This window comes from Dioscorea cayenensis, chromosome 3, assembly GCF_009730915.1.
Source record: "Dioscorea cayenensis subsp. rotundata cultivar TDr96_F1 chromosome 3, TDr96_F1_v2_PseudoChromosome.rev07_lg8_w22 25.fasta, whole genome shotgun sequence".
In the NCBI taxonomy this organism is placed as follows: domain Eukaryota; kingdom Viridiplantae; phylum Streptophyta; class Magnoliopsida; order Dioscoreales; family Dioscoreaceae; genus Dioscorea; species Dioscorea cayenensis.
This window is the reverse complement of record NC_052473.1, coordinates 50966-77126: the sequence shown is the minus strand read 5'-3', so window position 1 is coordinate 77126 and position 26161 is coordinate 50966. Positions and strand designations below refer to the sequence as shown.

At 34.3% G+C, this 26161-nt stretch overlaps 1 protein-coding gene and 1 pseudogene across 11 annotated transcripts; one reads left to right on the top strand and one right to left on the bottom strand.

Moving 5' to 3' along the window:
- The first annotated feature begins 1506 nt into the window (after positions 1-1506).
- LOC120254414 (putative disease resistance protein RGA3) lies at positions 1507-16696 on the top strand. 11 transcript variants are annotated; one of them, XR_005534614.1, is made up of 10 exons: positions 1507-2163; positions 2323-5625; positions 5731-5872; positions 6271-6323; positions 6535-6612; positions 6685-6753; positions 6930-7003; positions 7083-7208; positions 7393-7502; positions 7625-7745. XR_005534614.1 is itself a non-coding variant. In XM_039262551.1 (2 exons), exons 1-2 carry the CDS (start codon positions 1653-1655, stop codon positions 4068-4070), a joined length of 2259 nt encoding a protein of 752 aa, XP_039118485.1. In that variant the 5' UTR covers positions 1507-1652; the 3' UTR covers positions 4071-5626. The 11 variants fall into 11 exon arrangements, 1 of the variants encoding a protein (XP_039118485.1); XR_005534612.1 differs by having other exon boundaries at positions 6271-6448; XR_005534626.1 differs by having other exon boundaries at positions 6271-6612; positions 6737-6808.
- Positions 16697-22222: 5526 nt separating this feature from the next.
- Positions 22223-25125, bottom strand: LOC120254738 (annotated as a pseudogene).
- Positions 25126-26161: the final 1036 nt, after the last annotated feature.

Sequence of the window (26161 nt, the reverse complement as noted above, 5' to 3'; positions counted from 1 at the left end):
GATTATAAACTAAAAAATAATATTAATAAATATACATGATTTTGTAGCTTTCTAATGAGAAAATAATAATAAATTATTAAATATCGTAAAAAAACTCTAATATTATGACTCGATTGATCCTACGGGTCAACCTGGCTCTCGATTGAACCGCCCGGGTTACAGGGCTAACACCGGCTTTTTCCATACCCGGCTCATCGGGAGTATCCCGGACCGGCCACATGGCCGGTTCCCGGGTTTTCCGGTTGAACCGGTCGGGCCGGTCCGGGTCTGACAACATTGGGAATAACATGTAGAGGCACTGAAACACAACATTTTAAAGATTTAAAAAAATAAAAAATACATAGTATATGAGAAGATGCAAAGGTAAGAAATTGAGGAGAAATTGGAGGGAGAGTCCAAATTCTCCTCCTCACCGACAAATGCTATCCTTTGTCTCCGGAGAAAACGTGGTTTGCTTAGTGGGGGCTCACACGGCCGACACTTTTATTTCCCTCATTTTTTAAATACTAAGAATTAAAATGCATATACATTTATAAAATTAATAATTTATTACCTTCCTATACTCCTTGAGCCTACACCTTATATAATCTCATCATTTTTACACCAAATACACCGAATATTAATATTAGCACAATTTTATCCCTTCACATTTTTCTTTTATGAAACATGAATGAAGAAGACGGATTAATTAGTTTTATTTATAGTAAAAAGGTAATGACTAATATTGGTGTAACCTAACGGTAAGATATGGAGTACTACATAGGAGATCAAGAGTTTGAATATTTGCTTATCTAATTTATCAAATAGTGATAGTGATACAGTCGTTTTTTAATGAGAAGGTGATCTTTCATTGATTAAATCTAATTAAAAGTGAATTAATTCTTATAATTAGCATAAGATGGTATTTATTATTTAATATCGAATGGCAAATGCACTTTAATACAATACACGTCCATTTAAGATCAATGTTGTAGTATAATTTTTATTCATAATGTATTACTCTTGCATAAAATATTTGGATATAATTCATTCACTTTTCCAACTTTAAAGGAGGGCGAAGTTTGGAGAACAACTAGGGCATTTTTTGTGATAAATAGGTTTGATAATATTGTTTAGTTTGGTAAGATTTATTGATGATTTTTTAATGCCAACGACAACTTTAATTTGCTAAAATATTTAGAAAGATAAAATATTGATAAAATTATCACATTATTTTATTTATATATTTTTTAATTAATCTATTTTTAATATTTTTATTTTCATAATTTGGTGAATGTTCTTTTATTGTAATTTTTGAGAAGCTTATGTTGGACTTTGTTAATTATTTATTATTTATTTTATATTTTCTATGAAAAGGTTCATTATTTTAAATTTGAATGAAAAGTTGGGCCTCCATAATAAATAAATTTCAGTATTTCAATTGATGCCCAAATATTTACATCTTGTAACATGGAGTATTAAACATAGAATTCTGGTATAAATTCAATATCTATCAAAGTCAAGGAGCGGGAGTAGTTGGGGTAATTAATTGGAAAGAACCAAAAAACACAGTGTTATCTCCTTCCCCATCTATCAAAGTCTTTCCCTGAGTTTTCTCTTCTCTGTTCAATTCTCTTGTGTTCACAAGAATCACAACCCTTTCCATCTCAATCATGGTTTCCCCAACATTGTCCGGCCTTGCTGGATCTCTTCTTTCACCCTTGAGTAAAGTCAGTTTGGAGAAACTGATAGGTTTTCTATGGAATTATCTATCATCATCACCATCACCATCTTCCCCTGATGAAGCAGAGAAACAACAACTGAAGGATTCACTGGAAGCCTTGGAAAATGCCAAGTTGAATGTTGAGTTGATGCAAGGTAGAATCATGAAATTGTTCCAAAAACATAAGCAAAACAAGAGGGTGGTGCGTTTGCACAACAAGCTCAAAGATGTTGGTTATGACATACAAGACTTGGAATCAGAGATGAAGTACATGGAGCTGGAGAGAAAGGTGCAGGCGATCAACAAGGCTGAAGAAGAAGAAGAAGAAGAAGGTGACAGTAGTACTAGTAGCCAATTCAGTACTGGAAAGCGCTCGTTTCCATTTCGTCTACCAACTGTTTTCTTATCTAAGAAAAAACGTCGTCTTCCAGCGTCATCGCAATCCTCAAGTCTGTCAACAGGTCTGTGTTTTTCTTTTCCTTTCCTTTCTTTTTGAGTTGATTTTTTTGTGCATCATCTTTGTTAGTTAATTTGTTTTTGGATGATGGGTATATATATATAGAAAATAATTAAGGCGATTTTTAGTTTATTGAAGCTTGAGAAATTTAATTATGCTGCAGATGAAGACATTGTGAGACAGGTTACTAGTATTCTAAAACAAATAAAAAGCATTGAATCAAAGTTGAAAGATGAAACCACTTTGGAAGATTTGTTTGACAAGCTCATAATGAATGAAGTTTATGATCCACGGGAATATCCCTCCACACAAAACGAACGTGTCACCACGTCATCAACGAACGAAAGGAAGATATATGGCCGAAATGATGAAATACAACAGTTGATTGAGTTTCTCACAGAGCCAAATGTCAACAATAGTAGTAATGTTTCTGTTGTTCCAATAGTTGGGATGGGTGGTATCGGCAAGACTACTTTGGCTCAGTTTGTCTTCAACAACAGACAAATAGAAAATCATTTTGACAAAAAAACGTGGATATATGTATCAAATCACTTTGATAGATGCAGAATCACCAAAGAAATGCTACATGTCATCAACCCGAATGTTCAACATTGCAGCACCTCCAATTTGGATTTTCTTGAGAGAGAACTCCAAAGGCATTTGACAGGGAAGAAATTTTTATTGGTGCTGGATGATATTTGGTCTGATGAGTGGCAATGGCTCATTGCCCCTCTCCAATCTTCACAAGCACATGTCATTAAAATCATTCTGACTTGTAGGGATCCTATGGTGTTAAGAAGCATAGATGAAAGAAATAAAATTATTTTGAAAGGTATAGATCATCAAGAGTACTGGTCACTTTTTTTGAATTGTGCCTTTGCCGAAAACAATTCTGACAATTATTCACAGAAACTACATGACATAGGAAGACGCATAGTGAAAAAGTTGATGGGGTCACCATTAGCAGCAAAGACAGTGGGAAAGCTTCTAGGGCGTGATCTAACTGAGAAGCATTGGAATGATGTATTGGAAAATGATTTGTGGAAATTAAAAACCGATGCACATGATATTATGCCTGCACTTGCATTGAGTTACTATCATCTACCTCCATGTCTTCAGCCATGCTTTGCTTTTTGTTCGTTGATGCATGATCATGTCTATCAAATGGAGGAATTGATTTACATGTGGATAGCCAATGGGTATATACATGAAAGCGGAAGTAATTCAAAGACAATGCATGATATAGGAGAAGAGTATTGTCATGAACTGCTGGCAATGGGTTTCTTTGATAAAGCTAATTCTACAAATTTCAAAATGCATGACTTAATGCATGATTTAGCCCAACTTGTTTCTCATGGGGAGATTTGTATTTATAAGAGTGGGAAAGATGAAAAACTCTTAAAAAATGCCCGTCATGTATATGTACAAGGCTCGATTGACCCTGGGTTGGTATGTGAAACTAATAACTTGCGCACATTTGTGTTAAGGAGGGTTGATGCCATGTTTGTCCACTTCAACCATGAGGCATTCAAAAGAGTCCGAGTGTTAGTAATCTTTGATAGTAAAATGAAAGAATTCCCGGATGCTATTTGTCATCTAAAACACTTGCAATATTTGGATTTGGTGGAAACCCGCATCAAATCGATACCGGAATCACTATGTGGGCTTTATCAGTTGAGAGTGTTGAAATTGCCGTGGTATCTACTGACCTTACCAAGTCAAGTACATAGCCTCATCAATCTTGAAATATTGTACACAGATAATCCAAAAAATGGCTTGATGTGCATGCAATTGAGGAATTTGAATAAACTAAGAGGACGAAGGCTTTCAATTGTAGCCCTGGAGATTATCCACAATAAGAAAGAAGCAACAAAAGCCAAATTGAATGAAAGACGTCATATCAAGCAGTAGAAATTATGTTGGAATATTGATAAGGTGGATCGTTGCAAGCATGTTGTCCAAGAAGAAGTACTTGAAGGCCTTCAACCTCATCCTAATTTAGAACAATTAAATATTGAAGGGTACTTGGGTTCCAAAACGCCAAGTTGGCTTATGACACTTGCATTACAGAAACTACAAGAATTATATTTATCTAAATGCAAAAACTGGGCATGCCTACCTGCAGCACTTGGGTTGTTACCCTGCCTCAAGGTACTACATTTAGAAGATATTGGGAACACAACAATTGAGTGTGATGATTCTGTGACTGAGATGTTTTCATCGCTGGAGAAGCTTGAATTGCACAGAGCAACAATATCATTTAAAAGCATGTCATCATCATCATCATCATCATCATCATCATCATCATCTAGATCTCTGACAACACCAGGGCATAGCAAGTTGTTTCCTCGTCTTCAAGAACTCATTGTGAAGGAATGTGATGAGCTGAATGGATTACTCTTGCCCAAGCTTTCAACACTTAAGATACTCACTTTACAACCAAGTCGTGGGCTCCAAAGTCAAGTGCCAAGATGCCTCCAAAACTTGACCTCGCTTACTTCAATTACTTTATGGTTTATAAAAGGGTTCAAGACTGAAACCACCACTGAAATTGGGGCAAAACAGCAGCAGGTAGGTCAGGTCCTACCAAATCTGAAATATATTAAGATAGAATGCTGTGAAGATATGTCATTTATGCGGGATTTGTTGCTTCGTGTTCCTTCACTGGAGAGCTTGAGTCTTTCCAAATGTAGTCCAGTAAGTCTTCCGGCAGTTGGACACTTGTCCTTCCTTAGATACATTGTATTAGAAGAGGTGGAGCTAATATTAGAGGATTCAGCTCCCGTGTTTCCATCTCTAGAAAGTCTGGTTATATTGAAGAAATCAACAATTATTTTCCAGAACGTGCCATCATCGGTAACAACACAAATTCACAACTGCTTTCCCTTTCTTGATTTGCTCTATATTATGGAGTGTGATGAACTAGTGAATGGATTACATTGGCCCATATCTTCCCAATTGCCCCGATGCCTCTATGGCCTCTCTTCTCTTACTACATTGTTTTTGATTAACACAAAGATTAAAAATTTTCCTACAGAGGTGATGGCCACACTGCATGCACTATACTCGTTATGTCTTGAAGATTGTAATGAGCTTTCATCAGTGGAGGGTTTACAAGCCCTTCCCTCCTTGAGATATTTGGAAATTTCTAAATGCCCCAAATTCGAATCATGGCGTATGGAGGAGATGCCAAAGCTGGAGACTATGCATATTCGGTATTGCCCAGATCTGGCGTCTTTGCCTGCTTGGTTGCATCGTCTTCCTTCACTGAAGAAATTGAGAATTGACAAATGCCCAAAGTTCGATTCACTACCGGAGGGTGGCCTCCCTTCTTCACTTGAAACATTGGAAATCATAGAATGTGACCCAGGCTTAATGGAACGTTGCCAACAAGAGCAGTCTCCAGAATGGCAAATGATTCAGCACATCCCTAAACGAAAATATATTATCTGAATTTATCTAAGCGGTATGTATATATGGATCCATGTCATTACTTGTCACTATGTTTTCTCATTCGAATTATTTATAATATTATCTTCAATTTCACTTTACTAATCAAAAGTTATATCAGGAAAACAATCAAGCTGTTTTTTTCTATCAACCTTTGCTCAATCTTTGGATGTTGGAACCTCTTCAGATTAATTGTGACTAGCTACTTATCTCAGCAGTATCCTCTCACAAACAAACTTCTCTATTACTATGACGGTGATACTGTAAGTATGTTAACTACAAATAATGTTTCTGACTATATTTATGACATGATGTTATGGCTTGAATTTTCTTTTTTTTATTTGTTAACACAGCTTGACATTTAATCATGGTCTTTCAGCTAGTTGTTTTAATAAAATTGTGAGTTAGTGGATTTTTTTTTCTTAAAGGAAAATATAGGTCTTTTGTCATAGTATAATTTATTATCCTCTTCCATTTTTATTTTTTTTAAACATATCATTATGAGTTTAGATTGACTACCACACCGTCACATGTAACTTTTGTCATTGTCTTGAAAGACTTCAGTTATGATTAAAGCCAATGGATGAAAAATTAACTTTCTCCTTTTCATTGATAAGAATGATAAGTAATTCTCATGCATAATTTGTTCCATTTAATGCAGACTTCATTTTGAGAATAACCATCTCCAGAGCAAGGGCAAGCAATAATTCCAAGGTTTCTATGACAAGAGCTCAGTTCCAGGCTTTCTTTAACATGCTACTCAGACTTGAATTAATAGCATTAGTTATCTGTCACTCTTGATAGATTGGAGGCAAATGTTATTGCACACCACTCAGCTGGTGCATTCAAGATTTCATAACACAAACTGAAACCTTGTCTTTCTAGTTCTCCATGAATTTGAGTTATGGACCTTTTGCCTATGCAGCATTGGGAGAAGCCAGAGTTCCCTTTTTCATGTTATTCCTAAGCTTGCTTCCCTTAAAGTTGCTGGGGAACAATTAAGGTATCAGTTAGATGGTCTAGTTGGTTAAACTTATGAACTGATAAAATAGACACTTATCTAATTTGTCAACAGGGTTATGGTTATCCAGGGCTATCTCTCACAGGAAGTGCTATTGCTATTGCAGAAATGGCACGAGTTGGTGTAAGCTGTTCAACATTCATTTTGTTTCATTCTTCTTTAGCAATGCTTACAATTGGTAATAATTACATTTCTTTGTCTAGATCTTATTGTCTGTATGTAAATATTTGAGGTTTGAAAACAGAATCAACAACCGAACTATACCTTTATATATTTCTTCTCTATTTTGTTAATTACAGGTCTTTGTAGGTCAGAGGAACAAAAGCAGAAATATCTACCATCATTAGCAGAACTACCAACTGTGGCTTGTTGGGTATGGAATAAATAAATCTTCTTTAAGTTATTAATTTTTTTAGCCATATGATCTTTATTAAATGCAATCTTTGTCTTAGAGCTTGACAGAACCAGACTATGGAAGTGATGCTAGCTATTTGAGAACCACTGCAACAAAGGTTTCAAATGCCAACTCCAATACTTATATTCTCAAATTTCTAAAGAGCTCGCCTAGTGGTAGCAAGGTCCGTCTTCAAAAGAGATCTCTTTCTTCAAAGTGCAAATTCTACATGTAGCATCATAAACTCATTCCTAAATATAATGTTTTTATCTTACCAATCTGCATCCTGTTTACCTATTCGGCTTTTATTCACAAGTTTTGTGCCTTTACTTTTGAATTGTTTTCTTCATGTTTTCTGTGTGAACCAGGTATGTGGAGGTTGGATACTAGATGGAGAAAAGCATTGGATTGGGAACAATACTTTTGCAGATGTGTTTGTTATTTTTGCTCGCAATACTGAAACAAATCAGATAAATGGGTAAGTAGGTGTGCAGTACCAGATTGATTTTTAAATTATACATGAACTTACTATTGCAATTTCATGAGAAGAAAATATGTTATATAGCCTCTTGATATTTTTTTGCCTTTTTCTGCCTGCAGATTTCTAGTGAAGAAAGGCGCCTCTTGCTTGAGGGCTACCAAAATTGAAAACAAGATTTGGTTTAAGGACATGTGTGAATTCATTTTAGGACACAAATGGCAGGGCTATTTCATAGTGCTACTTTTTGAATAATAGGTGACAAACGCCTTTTTTTTATGAATATAAACAGTACCAAACAGTATTGGAACCCGGATTACAGTGTATGTATAATACAAAAATAATATAAGAATTCCGGGTGATTGTGCTATGTTTAATTCGGACCACCATATTTTTACTTGGTTTGCTTGTTTGTTTGCTTAGTAAGCATATTCTCATCAGCTAAAGTAGTAGTAGTCTATACTTTCAAATAGCACATAGGGCTTCATAATTCTTATAGCTTTCCTAGCAATTTTCTTATTTTCAATTGGTATTTCTTTGATTTAAATTTCATTAACCCAATCTTTTATTAATTATGTTAATAATTTATTCTTTCTAGCCCAATAGCAGCTTCTTTCTTCTTGTCCATCCTATGTCTTCCAACATTAGCATAAATTTTAGTCCTTAAGCAAATAAATGCTTCTCATGAGCATCCTCTATGTTCTTCTCACTTTTAGAAAAAATATTTAAGACTTTGTATATTAAAAATTTCATATTTCAGCTTTTACTAGTTCTTTAAGTATGTAAATAGTTCTCATGAGGATATTCTCTATTCTGCCTTCTAGAAAAATATTTAAAACTATGTCTGCTATGATTTTATATTTTAGCATTTAATAGTTTTTTATTTGATTTTAATTACCATTATAGTTCTTTATTTGACAATTTTTATTTACTTATGTAGGAAAATTCATAGTTCAAGGATCAAGAGCCTTGAAGATTAAGGAGCTACAAGAAATTTTTTATTTTGTTTAATTAAGCAAAAAATACATTGTAATAGAGGTAAATAAGATGGTATCAAGTTCTTTACTTTGTATAATAAGCAAAATACATATTGATTAAATTATCACATTATTTTTTATATTTATTTTTTCAATTAAAGTAAAACATAATATTTTATTACTATAATTTTTTTTTTCTTAATTTGTAAATTTTTCATTGTAATTTTTTAGAAGTTTATGTTGGATTTTGTTCAGTATTGTCACTTTGGAAGAAAAGTTGGGGAGAAACAGAACTTTGGCCTCCATAATAAATATATATCAGTATTTTAATATATACCCAAATAATTACATCTTGTAACATATTAAACATTTAATATTAATCTAAATTCAATATTTAATTACAAAAATTATATATATATATATATATGAGAGTTTGAAATCTTTATATGATGAAAAAAAACTTAATTACTGTTGTCTAGTGTATTCAATCTTCACATGTCTTGGTATAATGATCATCATATTATATACATATATATATATATATATTAACTATTCAATCTTGTGTAGCCATTTTTAAATTGTATAACGTGATTCATTTAATCACCATCACTATAATTAATAAGTTTGGTATTTTTATTATTACAAACTAATAAGAATTAATAGAGCAACAGTGTTCTTACCTCTAAGGTTATTAAATACTTGTGTGGATTAGCTTCAATCACAGCCCCCAACTGGCCAACTCCTTTTTTTTTTTTTTTGCTTTTTTATCTTTTAGCCTTTTTGCACGTGATAGGAAGGAAAGCAGATGCTACTAGTCATAGTCAAAGAGAAAGAGTAGCCTCTTTGCGTTCTTTTGTGCTTGTACAGCCTCTTTGCATTGTCTATCCATTTGTACTTTTGCTTGGTGTTTGTGAAATTACACATCAAGTGTTTGACGAATTGCCACACTTAACTCCACACCTCCTCACACACAACATGATCTTCAACTCTGCTTGGATCTTCACTAGAAAAGGTTCCGTTGATTGGTGATTCATTAGAACATAGACAATCATATGAAACAGAGACTTGGAGCCAAATGTAGTAGTAGCAGGGATTTGCGCGCACACACACATAATCACTCATCTCTTCTTCTGCAATATTACAAAAGTTGTGCATAACTGAAGGAGTCATAATTGTACCCTTGAGTCGGCTGTTGAGTCTCTGAGCGAAGAAGACACCAGAATATATGTATTGATTTATTCACTTGGTTTTGTTTAGGGGTGGCAAAAATTCGGGTCCGGACAAAACCGAGTCCGGACAACTACTAATATAAATAGAAAAACTTGTGTCCGGACCCGGCCCGGTTTTAAATCCGGACAAACTTTAGATGTCCAAACCCGGTTTATTTTAAAAACCCGGGTTGTCCGGATGTCCAAATTTTTTTCCGAATTCTATAAGTTTATTTTTTTAAGTCACTCAAATATTAAATTATACAAAAATAATTTAATTCACATTAAATGTAAAAAAACATTAATAATCCAAAAACTCAACTCAAATTATAGAAAAAAATCTAAGTCTTTAATAGAAAAAAACAATAGATGTTTAAAGTTTTTGTAAGAATGGGACTTTAAAAACAAATGCGCAAGATTGTGAGCTTTTAAAGTTTTTAGATGTTAAAAGAGCCCGTTGTCCGAATTTCTATGTCCCGGACTCGGCCCGGATTTAAATCCGGACAACCAAGCCATGTCCGGACCCGACCAGCATTTGCAAATCTTATGTCCAAACCCTTTTTATTTCGGGCCGGACAAAACCGGGCCGGCGGGTCCGGACAGATTATTGCCACCCCTAGTTTTGTTTCTGAAATGTATGATGTGTTTGTATGTCTTCTCTTATTGCTTCTGCAGCTTTTGATTTTCACAGCTCTTGGACAGGCTGGTTTTATTAATCCATGTGGTTGATGGGTCTTATGAACAATTTTCCTTAGGCTTTTTAATAGGTTAGCCCTTTTTATTTTTTTTATTTAACTAAATGGCCCTAAGACCATTTTAATTTTCAAAATGGCCATGAGACCATCACATCACCCATGTGGGTGATGTGATATGCTGATTAGGCACTGAGTCAATGCTGATTGGGCTACTGACATGGTATTTTTAAATTAAAATTTGTGATTTTTTTTGTATTTTAACCCCTGAATTGTTTTATAATAAATAATTTGGCTTATTCTTTGGTTTTTTTAACCAAAGTTTTTTTTTAAAAAATTATTAGTGTTTTAAAATTTATTAAACTTTTAAATAAATTTTTTAAAAATATATAAGTGTGTTTTTTAATTTAAATCTCTTATTTGTTTTATAATTAACAAATTATCTTTTCTCTTTGATTATTTTACCCAATTTTATTTAAAAAAATTATGTAATTTTTTAATTTATTAAAAAAATAATTTTAAAGAATATATTTAAATGCAATTATGGAACTACTTGCCCTAGGCAAGGGAGAAATATATGATGTAACTTTACTTTATATTTAAATGCAATTATGCTTTTTAACTTCAAATAATTTTAAAAGTTATTATTGATTTCATGATTTAATTAAAAAATAAATTTGTGTTTTCATATTCAAATATATTCTTTAAACTAATTTTTTAATTTACATAATTTTTTAAACAAAATTTGGGTTAAATAATCAAAGGGAAAAGATAATTTGTTAATTGTAAAACAAATAAGGGATTTAAATTAAAAAACACACTTATATATTTTTTAAAAAGTTATTTAAAAATTTATTAAATTTTAAAACACTAATAATTTTTTTTAAAAAAAATTGGTTAAAAAACATAAGAATAAACCAACTTATTGATTATAAAATAATTCAGGGGTTAAAATGAAAAAAAAATCACAATTTTTAATTTAAAAATGACACGTCTGTAGCCCAGTCAGCGCTGACTCAATGTCCAGCCATCATTTCACATCACTCATGTTGGTGATGTGATGGTCCTGGAGGTATTTTAAAAATTAAAATGGCCCTAGGGCGATTTAGTTAAATATAAAAAAAAAAATGGGGGGCTAACCTATAAAAAACCCATTTTCCTTCTTTCATCTTTCTTCAATGTCACCGCATATCCTTTTATTTATTCCATATCAATCAATCATCTCATGATATGTATTTATGTATTTCTACCTTTTGAGTTGTGAGTATCTTTAGTTATATGTGCATGTGTATTTGATAATTTGTTCACTTGTTTTAATGATCATAAATATATAATTATTTTATTATGTTTACATTAGATTGATCAATTAGATGAGCAAATTAAATAATTAAGAGTATTTCTTTAGAAATATAAATATATATATTTTTTAATTAGGAGTATTTTGATGTTATGTTTAACTATGCAATGTGATTAATGTTTTAAGAAGGTGATATCTGATATGTAGCTATAATGCACCTAATTAGGCTTGGTATGTTGTCTCAATGATATTAGTTTATTCAATTTTGGTGGATCTCAATTTACTTTCATTAATGTTATTAGTAATTATGTTATTTCTATGGAACTCCAAATTGATGAGGAAATAACAAGTCGAGACACTAAAGGAAAACGTTTTGAAGTTTTTTTAATAATAAAATAAATAAATAAATACATACTATATGAGAAGATTCATTGAGGAGAAATTGAGAAAAAATTGGAAAGAGAGTACATATTCTCCTCTTCACCGTCAAATGCTATCCTTTGTCTCCGGAGATAACATAGTAGGCAAAACCAATGTCGCCTTATTATTTGGTGGGTCACATGACCGACACTTTTATTTCCCTCATTTTCTAAATATTAATAATTAAATTGTATATATACTTATAAAATTAATAATTTATTACCTTTTTGTAATCTCTTGAGTTGAGTGTGCACCTTATATAATCTCATCATATTTACACCAAATATTAAAATTAGCATATAAATGAAGAAGATTGATTAATTGGTTTTATTTATTTTTATTTATAGTGAAAAAGCAATTGATTGATCTTTCATTGATTAAATCTAATTAAGAGTGAATTAATTCTTATATTAGTGTAAGTTGATATTTATTATTTAATGTCAAATGGCAAATGCACTTTAATACGATACACAAGTTTACTTAGGATCAACGTTGTAGCATGTGTATTATTACTTTTGCATCAGTTTTTTGATTTAATTCATTCACTTTTTCAACTCTAAAGGAGTGTAATTTATTATTTATTAATTGGGGGTGGAATAAGTTTGCTGAACAACTATTTGTAATCAATGTGTCAACTCTAACTTGCTAAAATATTTAAAAAGATAGAATATTTATAAAATTATCACATTTTTTATTTATATATTTTTAAATTAAAGTAAACACATTATATTTTTATTAATATAATTTATTTTTCATAATTTGGTGCAATATTATCATAACTGTATCGGACCGGTGATCTAACCGGTTGAACAGGTGCCGGAACAAGTCCAGTTCTTTAGTTGGACTAGGCTTACAGTTAAACCAGTAAAAACCAGTGTGAACCACCGGTTTTTTAATTAAAATGATGAATCGGTCGATTTGTATTAAAAGATATACCTTATTTGTTGTATTAATTTTTTTTGTTGTAATTATAATTTTTTTAAATTAATTATATTAAATTAAATTATTTAAAATATTTAAATTGACCCGAAATTGACCGGTTAAATGTTCGATGAGATTTTAATAATATTGATTTGATGAATGTTGTTACTTGTTTTATTGAAATTTTTTAGTATTATTTATTTAATATTTACATCTTGTAACATGTAGTATTAAACATAGAATATTAATCTAAATACAATATCTAATAACAAAACCCTACATATATATATAAATACATACATATACAAATATACACACACGTATGTATACATATATGAGATTTAAAATCTTTATACGGTAAATATAGTGTCAATCATCAAAAAGCACAAGTATTCTCTAGAGTGTTCATTCATCCACATGCCTAACATAATTCATTCAATCACCATCATAAGTTTAGTATTTTTATTATTACAAACTAATAAGAATTAATAGAGCCACATTATTCTTTCCTCTCAGCTTATTAATTACTTGTGTGGACAAGATTCAATCACAGCCACCAATTCCTTTTTCTTTTTTCTTTTTACTGTTTTTCACGTGATGGAAAGGAAAGCAACTGCGACTAGTCATGTCAAGGACACAAGAGTTGCTGTGGCAATTGAGTGGAAAAACCCAGTGTTATCAAACTCTTTCTCTTGAGTTTTCTCTTCTCTGTTCTTCTCTTAATTTGTTCACAAGAATCACGATCCTTTCCATCTCAATCATGGCTTCTCCAACTTTGTCCGCCCTTGCTGGATCTCTTCTTTCACCTTTGCGTGAAGTCAGTTTGGAGAAACTGATCGGTTATCTATGGGATTATCTATCATCATCACCATCACCATCTTCCCCTGATGAAGCAGAGAAACAACAACAACTGAAGGATTCACTGGAAGCCTTGGAAGATGCCAAGTTGACTGTCAGGTTGATGCAGAGTAGAATCATGAAATTGTTTCAAAAACATAAGAAAAACGAGAGGATTGTAAGTTTGCACAACAAGCTCAAAGATGTTGGTTATGACATACAAGACTTGGAATCAGAGATGAAACTACATGGAGCTGGAGAGAAAGGTACAGGAGATCAACAAGGCTGAAGAAGAAGAAGAAGGTGACAGTAGTACTAGTAGCCAATTCAGTACTGGAAAGCGCTCGTTTCCATTTCGCTTGCCAACTGTTTTCTTATCTAAGAAAAAACGTCGCCTTCCAGCATCATCACAATCCTCAAGTTTGTCAACAGGTCTGTGTTTTTCTTTTCCTTTCCTTTCTTTTCTTTTTGAGTTGATTTTTTTTTTGTGCATCATCTTTGTTAGTTAATTTGTTTTTGGATGATGGAAATATATATTGAAAATAACTAATGCGATTTTTAGTTTATTGAAGCTTGAGAAATTTAATTATGGTGCAGATGAAGACATTGTGAGACAGGTTACTAGTATTGTAAAACAAATAAATAGCATTGAATCAAAGTTGAAGGCTGAAACCAAGTTGGAAGAATGGTTTGACCAGATCAAGTTGAATGGAGTCTATGATCCACGGGAATATCACTTCACACAAAACGAACGTGTCACCACGTCATCAACAAATGAAAGGAAGATATATGGTCGAGATGATGAAATACAACAGTTGATCAAGTTTCTCACAGGGCCAAATGTCAACAATGGTAGTAATGTTTCTGTTGTTCCAATAGTTGGAATGGGTGGTATCGGCAAAACTACTTTGGCTCAATTTGTCTTCCACAACAGAGAAATAAAAAATCATTTCGATGAGAAAGCGTGGATATATGTATCAAATCACTTTGATAGATGCAGAATCACCAAAGAAATGCTACAGGTCATCAACCCGAATGTTCAACATTGCAGCACCTCCAATTTGGATTTTCTTGAGAGAGAACTCCAAAGGCATTTGACAGGGAAGAAATTTTTATTGGTGCTGGATGATATTTGGTCTAATGAGTGGCAATGGCTCCTTGCCCCTCTCCAATCTTCACAAGCACATGTCATTAAAATCATTGTGACTTGTAGGGATCCTATGGTGTTAAGAAGCACAGATGAAAGAAATAAAATTATTTTGAAAGGTATAGATCATCAAGAGTACTGGTCACTTTTTTTGAATCATGCCTTTGCCGAAAACAATCCTGACAATTCTTCACAGACACTACATGATATAGGAAGATGCATAGTGAAAAAGCTGATGGGGTCACCATTAGCAGCAAAGACAGTGGGAAAGCTTCTAGGGCGTGATCTAACTGAGAAGCATTGGAATGATGTATTGGAAAATGATTTGTGGAAATTACTGTTTCACCGAAAATTTTGAGCCTTTTCTGGTATTTCTTTGGTCCACATTGAAGCTCTTCTTACCCTGAACTCATTGGAACTAGTTTTACTCCATTCTGAGATCGTTTGGATCCAAAATGACGATGTTTTGTCCTAAAACCCTAATGTTTTGTATTAGACATGTATAATCGTATTTTTATACATTTTCTTGTGATTATCATTCTTATGTTCATTAGAATTTGAATTCCCTGCTTGTATCTAGGTGGCGAAGCGTCCTCCAAGGGGAAGGAGCTCGCCGATCAGTGAGTGCGTCTCAGGACGAGACGACTGGTTCTGTGAGTGGTTAGATTTATAATTGTATAGATTTAATAAGAGTACTAAAATATTTTCTTCATGTGTTTTATCACATAAACTTGATGATAAATTGACTTCTTTTGATATATATATTTTGAGTACGAATTTACTTGAAATGGTTAAACTAGAATGCTTATACCTATTTATTTGAATGAAACATGTTTACTTGCATTTCCGTATTTATATGCAAATGAGATATGGTTTTATGTATATTTCCGCATTTATATGCAAATGGAATATGGTTTGATGTACATTTCCGTATTTAAACATTGTATGATGGATTATTTGAATTGGAAGTTAGAAAGAATTATGTTGTGGCATTTAGTTTTGATGGTGACAGCGGACTTTAGTCCGACACTGCAGTGTGGGGTTCCACGGTCCGGCCTGATGGGAGGCGGCGTGGTTAACCCTGGTTTACCCTGGTCAAGAGGTGCGCGGAGCCATTGACAGGGGGTTCTGTTATGTGAGAAACCCGGGGTCACCACACGGGGATCTCAGTGGCCAACACCAAGGAAAGGCACCCTTTTAAATTTTAAAAAGTTTTAAAAACTTCTTGGTGGTCCCACAGCTAGTCGCGGCCACGATTAGTGTGGGAATTGTTTTAGGTCAGCCTGTATTTTTGGAGCTATGTTCATTATATTTTAAAATGTTATTTGCTTTTACTATTGATGAATCTTGTGTTACTTGTTAATATGTTGAATACTTGGAACTGATTTTATATGCTATTATTATTATTATTATTATTTTTTGAATTACCATTTGAAATACTTTATCACTCTGTTACATCTATGCTGACACCACTCACTGGGTAACATCTGTTACTCACCACTCCCCTTTTTATCTTTTCAGACTGCGACGTTGGACAGAGTTGTGCTGTGCAGCAGTAGAGGTTTATCTGTACTTCTTATTTAAGTTTGTTATAGTATGCATGTACACTCTATGGATCCACTAGACTTGACCTTATATGTGGTTCTTGTATTTATATTTTCGGGTTGTATCTTAAAACCCTGGTTTGTGCTGTTATTGTTGCTACTTGTGTTTAGGGTTCCTAGTACTAGGGAACTCTATTTGTGATATTTTATTATGTTGTCTTCTAGTTATATAATTGTGATAACATGTTTATATTGAGCCTTACGGCGACCTGAGGGTGGGGCCGTTGTGGGACCCACTTCTTGTCGTCGTGGCGGTTGCCACGTGCCCGGTTAGGTTCGGGGCGTGACAGTTGATGCCATGTTGGGCCTCTTCAACCATGGGGTATTCAAAAGAATCCGAGTGTTAGTAATATTTGATGGTACTATGAAAGAATTGCCGGAGGTTATTTATCATCTAAAACATTTGCAATATCTGGATTTGCAGGGAACAGTCATAAAATCAATATCAGAATCAGTGTGTGGACTTTATCAGTTGAGAGTGTTAAAATTACCGTGGGATCTACTGAACGTACCAAATCAAATACATAGCCTCATAAATCTTGAAATATTGCACACAGGTAATGGCTTGATGTGCATGCAATTGAGGAATTTGAATAAACTAAGAGGATGGCTTTCAATTGTAGCCTTGGAGATTATCCGCAATAAGAAAGAAGCAACAAAAGCCAGATTGAATGAAAGACGTCATATCGAGGGGTTGAAATTATGTTGGAATATTGATAAGGTGAAACATTGCAAGCATGATGTCCAAGAAGAAGTACTTGAAGGCCTTCAACCTCATCCTAATTTAGAAAGATTAATTATTGAAGCGTACATGGGTTCCAAAACCAAAGACAGAAGAAACTAAACAGCTCTGGAGGTGAAGTCCACCTTTTGTTATTCAAAGCTTGCACAAGCTGAAAAATGAAGTCGATCACTCCTGAGCATAAGTACACTTGAAATTTTCAAATATAAATCCCTTATAATTTAATTTCTCAAACACTTGAAAACTTTCAGACTACTTTTCTTCGAGCTTGTTTTCTTTCAACTAAAACATCATACATTTATTAATTGATTTTTTCTATAATTTGGTTAACTTTTTTTATTATATTAGTTTGAGAAAATCTTGTTAAACTCTAATTGTTTATTTTTCTTTCTTTATTATTTGTATAAAAAGCTGGCCCCAAATATAGATGGGACCCCTTTATAATTATATTTTTATATGTTGGGACGCTATTTGCCCGGTGATCAAGTGGAGCGATGTGATTCATAAACAAATAAAAATAAAAATAAATTAATTAACACTAATCAAAGTACAATACCTAGATTATAGAGAATACACAACTATAAAATAAGAGGAAAGGACCCATGAGTTATACCAAAAGTTCCACATGGCCACAAGTCCACTTGGATTTTTCAAACATAAGACCTTTGAAATTTCTTAAAAACATTAATTATCTGTTTTATAAAATTATAATTCTACTCTTAAACTTTCCCCATTCTTTTATCGGCAAACTCACCCCCTCACTACATGAGCTTATCCTAGATTTGGAGACTCTTACACTTGTGGCTTGGGCTAAGCCAAGGTGAGCTACTTCAACCATGAGTAGTCCCATGGCTGGGCAACCTGGCATCTATCTTGGAAAGTCATGTCCAAGTATACTGTTAGTGCAACCGCACTATTTAATTGGCATGATTTGACACCTAGACCAAGTGACGTGGCAACCATGATGACAAGGCGTAATTAATGACGTGGCAAGCATGGTGACATGGCAAGGAGACTTGGAGTGCAAGGCAAATCATCTTGAAGATCTTGGTGGAGCTATTTTTAGTAAGTCTATATCATGGTGCCAAATATCTTGAAGATCATGGTGAAACTATCTTAAAGATCTTGGTGGAGTTATTTTTAGCAATGCATTACATTTGAAGACAAGATCATATCAAGACCATATATAGGTGATTTGATTGAAGACTAAATATGGTGGAGTTTAATTAAAGAAAGATCTATTCATGGTGTGAATGAAGATATGATTTGAAGAATCCTTGATGAGGATTGATTGAAGTCTATTGAAGGCAAGATTTGAGGATCAAACTTGGGTGAATTGAAGATCAAGTTTGGAGAATCTTTGAAGACCAAATTTGGGAGAATTTGGCAAGTTTCATGGAAGACGCACAAGGACGTGCGCCCCTTGCGAGGGGACTGCGTGATGAGGAGCTGAGGAGGTAGGCTAGTTGCTGGCAGTCAGGATCGGGAGATTTGGCTGCATCGACTCGGACTAAGCATGACCGGGAGGTTGATGGGTCTTGAGGTCGTCCGTAACGTAACCAGAACTCAGTTAAGTCAGCAGTCAGGGCCATGTTGCAATTAATGTTACAACAGGAGTTACAACACCTAATTTTGGCAGGTTTTTAAATTACTAGCCGCGGAGATTCTAAAAGAGGTATGTGTTATATTTGGGACGTTGAGACGTCTATATAAGCTACCTTGCTCGTAGATTGAAGGTGTGACTTTTGGGTAACTCTTGGAGGAGAGTGTGTGAGCACCAGACAATCTAGAGAGGGTAGTGTTCTTTATTGTTGAGTGAGTGAGTGACAAGTGTTTTGTACTCATGTATTTTCACCTCTTTTAGTGGATTGTTCTTCTCCGGGCTTGGCCCCCCAGACGTAAGCGAGTGGACGGCGAACTGGGTTATCAATCTTGTGTGTCTCCTTCTTGCTTGGTTTGTGTTTTTTTATTATTATTATTTTTTTTTTATTATTTTTTTTATGAGTGTTGTGAGTGTTCACTAAACCACAAACCACATCGCCGGAACTAACATATACAATGGCGGAACTAGGACTCAAATGGTTGGGGCTGAAGCATAAAGGCAAAACATAAAAATAAAAAAATAAAAAAAATCTAACAAAATAATTATTTTAAATAAAAAAATGTGCTAATATAATAATATTTTAAATAAATATATTAAAAAAATGAAAAAGTATAATTTAATGTTTTATTATTACCCATAACACATATATGAGATTTTTAATAATTCAATTAATAAGAGTACATCTCAAGTTTATATTTTTTAAAAAATATGATAAAATTGATTTTTCTCACTACAGATAAACAAACTATTGTTTAATTATAAAACACTTTTGTTCCTTCACTTCAGCATATATGGTACATGTAATTTTCTATGCCTCATGATCAATTTAATTTTTTTTAAAATAACTAAAATTTTAATATAAGATTTTTTAATTTTTTTTTATAAATTTTGAAATTCTAGTAAGTTTTAAAATAAAAAATAAAATGTAAAAACAACACATGCATTAGGAAGGATTCAAACCAGGGTGGGTGGTCACATATTTTATAGGTAGATCCACTAACCACTCAAGTATAACTACATTATATTATTTCATGTTTTCAAAAATTCTATTTTGCATTAACTTTAGTATAGAAGAACTGAAATCATTAAATCTTATGTTGTCCGAAAAGTAATCTCTCCGGCGTCGAGAGGGGCTTTAGCCCTTGCTAGCCCCCCACTTGGTTCTGCCCCTGTGAGTATAGTTGGTGGTCCAGACTGGTGTAGCATTGGCCTATTGCAAGCTGGTCCATTTATTTATTTATTTATTATGTAAAAAAATTTAAAAAAGTAAAAAATTTTAAAAAAATCTAAATAACAAATTAGTAAGATTTGGAAACATTGTTAAAAATATCTTAAAATAACCATACATCTAAAAAGCTAAATCATAATTAATGTCCCCTTTGTAAATACTATAGAGTAAGTGTCTAATTTATTCAAATAATTATAAAGTTTAGTAAGTATAGCCAATTTATAACTATGGAATATGTGACCATCACTATCAATTAAGTGTCAGTATATAACAATATTTTTGTAGTGATATTTAATCACCATCACCATATATAAATAAGTTTAGCATTTTTATTAGTTTAAACTAACAATTTTCATTAAACCATTATTCTAAATCAGAATACCATGCATATCAGTATCATACACATTTAATTAATTTTCTTTTTTCAACCAATATTATTTTAAAAAAATACAAAAATAATAACAAGTTTATTTAACCAACCTTCTCATCATCCTCCATGCCCTCAATGACATCCTATCTTCTTCTCTCTTTCTCCTCTTCTCCTCCATCATGCACTAGCATCAAACCCATAACGATATGTGTGTGTGCATATATACATATAGATGATATGATATGATATGGTGATGATTTCCTTAATTCTTCTTCCTCTTCTACTCTCACTTGTGTTGTTAGGGAATGGGCTTTGATATTTCTCTCTGTAATGTAGAAGTTTGATGACACCGGTTGAATAGAAGGGTATTTATGTCATTTCGATAGTTGATTTCCAATTGGGCTAGGTCAGCTCCACTCATGGTCCAATTTGTTAAATAATGACTTGTTCTTTGGGATATGGTTTGATTATTGGGATGAAGCCACATTTTGATTTCTTTTAATCCAGCAATCAAGATTGAGAGATGAAGGGTGAAGAAAGCTAATGTGAAAAGAAAGAGTAAAAACAGTGAAGGGGAAAGGTTTTTTTTGTTTTGTTTTGTTTTTTTTAAAGTTTTTAAAGCTCAGTAATCTTTTATTTCTTATATATTTACAACCCCCAAGATATATATCTGAAATATTATCTTGTGATAGATGTTAAATTCTATTTTTTAACCCAATAATTTTAAATTTGATGTCTTTCTTTGATTATTTATCGCGTATTGTTAGGTGTTTGTGAAATTGCACATTATCGCACTCATTCCACGCTTTCTCTCACACAACACTATTTGCGGGTGCTTGTCCTATAATTTTTTTTCATTTGAGTAATATAGATATATATATATATAATTTATGAGTAATTAATTATTTATTTATTTTTAGTGGGAACTTCGGTATGGTGGTAACAAATGGGAGTACATTAGTGATATACATATGTATATAGTGCTACGAGAAAAGAGATTCCATGTATAATTCTTAAAAAGTTATTAAAAAGTTGGTGATTAGGAGATTGATCCAAAATATTATTTTGCTATATGTTTTTTTTTTAATTTAAATAAAAAAATAATTTTTTTCTAAAATTACACTTCTAAATTTCCCTTACAATTCAATTGTATGTTTGATAAAATTATTATATTACCTTTCTTGTTTTTTTCTAAATATCTTTGAACTAAAATATTTTATTTTTTTAAAACTATTTTTTATAATTTAGTGAATTATCTTTTACTGTATTAGTTTTAGTATATTTTGTTATATACTTTAATGGTTTTTATTTTTATTTTTATAAGAATAATATTAATCTAAAACAATATAAGTTTAAAAAATAAAAAATTCGATGAATTATAATTTATCCACTTTATTAAAAAAAAATGTTATGTCTGTGACTTGTTCAAAGTTTCACATGACTTAATATTTCTTTTAATCATTTCAAATATCCATAAATTCTTTGCAATTCAATTTTTAAAAAATTAATGCAGACTTGGGGACTTAGTTATGTAGTGTGGGATGGCATCATCAAATCATGTGAAGGTCTTGCATATGCTTCAATACTTAAAACACTAATATAAAATAATTAAACAAATTAAAAACATTAAATTTTTTTATTAGAAAGGTACTTAATTAACAAGACCAACAGTTACATCTTCATGTAAATAACAAGAAACAAAGAAGAAAAATATAAATCAATATTGCTTGATTGATAATAAATGATAATAAAACAAACAAATTAATGTGTTCTTATATTACTTCTTTGTAGGATAAGAAGCCATCTTATTAATACCACAAAGCCCTTCAGGTTTCCCAGTGTTCCTCTTCATCCTTATGTACCCTTTCTCTCCCCATTTAGGACCCCATGAGTTCTTCACTATGATGTAATCTTGGCCCTTGGATGTTCCATATCCAACGGCTGTCACTCCCACAATGTCCATCATACACTCCCTATATATAGTTCAAGTTCACACCAAAAGGTTAATGTATATATATATATACATTCATTAGTTATAATGAAATATATAAATAATATATGTATCTTACTCCACTGTAGAACTGAAAATCTCTCCCTGAAGCTTCAATGGCAACACTAACAGGTTGATGAGCTAAAGCTTTGATGAGGCTCTGTTCATTGTTTTGTGGAACATCTTCATATCCTTCAATGGTCACAACTTCAAGTTCACCCTAAAACCATATCCTTTATGTATGAGCATGTATTAATGCATGTCTAATTACATATATATATGTATGTATGTATGTATGTATATAGGCATACCCTTCTCTCATCACAAGTGCCTTCTTCCATGATGTAAGGGTAGTCATCCTCAGTGTGAAGGCCACCTTTAGAGGCTATGTATGTGAAGGCATAATCCATCAGCCCTCCATTGCAGCCACTGTTAAATTCTGTATCACAGTCTATGAGATCTTGTTCTGATAGTGATGTTAAATTCCCTCCACTGCAGCACTGTTGAGAATGCCCAACAACTACCTGAATGATCATGCATGCATGCATGCAATGTTTTAGCTTTACGTGACAAAGGTAAAACATTTATCTTTAGAGATGGTTAGTTTTAGGTTCTTACCACATGCTCCTTGATTCTTTCCTGCAGTTACTGCACCCTTCTTTCTCCACTCCATGGATTTTGGCAAGTTGACAGCATTTTCATACTGGAAGCTTGGAGTATTTGCAACCCTAGTTCTTGTTGGAAGTTGAGGTCTGTTTAGTCCAAGATACTTAGCTTTGAATTCCTCATGAGTCATGTCTGCAAATCCATTCAAGCCAAGAAAGTAGCTGCTGCTTTGTTTGTTCCTCTCATTGATGTGCTTGAGATTGTCTAGGAAAACCTTGAACCGATGCCATTTTTCTTCAAAGCTTGCATAGGACTTGCCGTGTTTGCCCAGCTCTGGACTTCATTTTAAATATGTTGGAGCAACACAATGTTAAAAGAAGAAAGGACCCACAAGTGGCAGGTATAAAGTGTTAGAAGAATGAAAAGAGAGTGGAACAAGTGTACATTCCTTGAACGTATCACATGAGTGACCCTTTGGGTCTACATATAGAACATGATAAGTATACATATACGTCTATACATACATATACATGCATACATACATATACAATACAATAATACATCTAACACCCCCCCTCAAACTCAAGGTGGATCGTACGTCTTGAGTTTGGATAACATGAATAGATGGTGATCACGTGTCTGCGCCTTGGTAAAGAAATCAGCCACCTGGACCTCTGTAGGAAGATAGTGAAGTGACACAGTCTGGGCATACATGGCATCGTGTGAAGTGGGCATCCACACCAATGTGTTTGGTCAGCTCATGCTTGACCGGATCAGCAGCAATCTGAAGGGCTCCAGTACTATCACAGTGAATAGGAATGGGAGAGGTGATCGGTACACCAAAGTCCTGTAGAATCGAACGCAGCCAAAGCACCTCCTGGACGGTAGAAGCCAACGCACAAACCTCAGCCTCAGCACTAGACTTGGCAACAGTAGGCTGTTTCTTGGTCTTCCAAACAACAAGAGAAGATCCAAGAAAGATACAAGAATCAGAGTGATGAGACCCGATCATCGTGACAATCGCCCGTGTAGCATCGTAATAGGCTCGCAATCGAAGAGTGGGATCGACGTGAGTAGAATGCAGACTCACGAGATACGGGTTACACGAAGATATCGCAGCATCCGAATAAGATGAGCATAATGAATGTAGTGGGTGCCGCGAACGAATCGACTAAGGATGTGAACCGCATGGGAAATGTCTGGACGGGTGACAGCTAAGTAGACCAAACTGCCAACCAGATGTCGATAACGGGAAGGATCAGATAAGGGAATCCCATCAGAGGCTCGAAGCTGTAAATGTAACTCTATCGGTGTAGCAGCAATACGGGTATCAGTCAAACCAGAGCGAGCAAGTAGGTCACGAGTGTAACGCTGCTGAGAAAGACGGTAACCATCAGGATGAGAAGTAATCTCGATATCCAAGAAGTAACGAAGCTGACCTAAATCAATCATCAAGAAAGTCTCACATAACTTCTGCTTCACAAAGGTAATGTGAGCAGAGTCATCACCAGTAAGGATCATATCATCAACATATAGAAGAAGAATGGTCTGCCCACGAGAGGAAGAGTGAATAAAGACTGCCGGGTCATGTATGCTCGGAGTGAAACCAGCAGCCTCAACCATTGTACTGAATCACTCAAACCAGGCCCGTGGAGCCTGTTTGAGACCATAAAGAGCGCGACGAAGACGACAAACAGACCCCGGAGGCACCCGAAGGCCGGGGGGAGGAGTCATGTAAACCTCCTCCTTCAAGTCCCCATGAAGAAACGCGTTCTTCACATCAAGCTGATGAAGAACCCAACCACGAACAGCAGCAACAGCAACCAAAGTGCGCACAGTGTGCATGTGGGCTACTGGGGCAAAAGTCTCCTCATAGTCGCGGCCATACTCCTGCTGAAAGCCACGAGCAACCAAACGCGCTTTATAGCGCTCGAGAGACCCGTCAGAACGAGTCTTCACACGGTAGATCCAACGACAGGTGATGGGAATGGCATGAGGAGGAAGGGGAACAAGATCCCATATATGAGTCCTAGTCAAAGCATCAAGCTCCTCTGCCATGGCAATCCTCCACTCAGGTAATCGGACTGCTTCCCGGTAAGTACCTGGCTCAAAGACATCTGAAACACTGGTGCTAGCAGAAGCATAACGAATAGGGGGATGTAAAGTAGAGCGATCGCGTAAAGAATAAGTGTGAGAATGTACCTCAGGAGCTGGATCGATAGTAGGAGAGGTGTCAGAAATGACCGACTGAGATGGAGGCTCTGCAGGATCCCGACGGTGGTATGTGAAACGAACAGGTGGGTGAGCAAGAGGAAGCGAAGGAGGAGGGGAAGACACTGTAGGAGACTCAACAGATAAAGGAGGGGAAGACATTTTAGGAGAGTCAACAGATAAAGGAGGAGAAGACTCTACAGGAGAGGGGTCAAGAGAGGAATGAGAGAGAAACTCGGCAGGAGGGTTGAATGACGGAAGAGAGGAAGACACAGGAGGAGTATGCTCAGTCGAAGGGGTAGGAAAAAGAAAGGACAGAGGGACAGAGGGAGATGGGGAGGCAGTGGAAGAAGGAGAAGCATAGAAAGGTGTGGACTCATCAAAGGTGACATCACGGGAGATGCGAATACGACGAGTGACAGGATCATAACAACGATAACCTTTATGCTCAAGGCTATATCCTAGAAAAACACATGAAACAGACTGAGATGTTAGCTTTGTTCTCTCCCGCGGTGAGAGCAAAACAAAACAGCGACAACCAAAAACACGAAGATGATTATAGCGGGGAGGTGTCCCATGAAGACACTCACCAGGACTACGACCATTAAGGTGAGGGGAGGGTTGTAGGTTAATGAGATAAACAGCAGTCTGTGACTTCACCCCAAAAAAATGAGGGGGAAGAAAAGCACCAAGAAGAGCACGTGTCGTCTCTAAGATGTGACGATGCTTACGTTCAGCGACCCCGTTCTGAGGATGAGCCCCAGGACAAGATAACTGAGGCAAGGTGCCTTTAGAAGACAAAAAGG

Coding starts and splice junctions, on each gene's coding strand:
- LOC120254414 (XM_039262551.1), top strand. CDS start 1,653: ATGGTTTCCCCAACATTGTCCGGCCTTGCTGGATCTCTTCTTTCACCC. Junction 2,164..2,322: donor ATCCTCAAGTCTGTCAACAG/GTCTGTGTTTTT, acceptor ATTATGCTGCAG/ATGAAGACATTGTGAGACAG.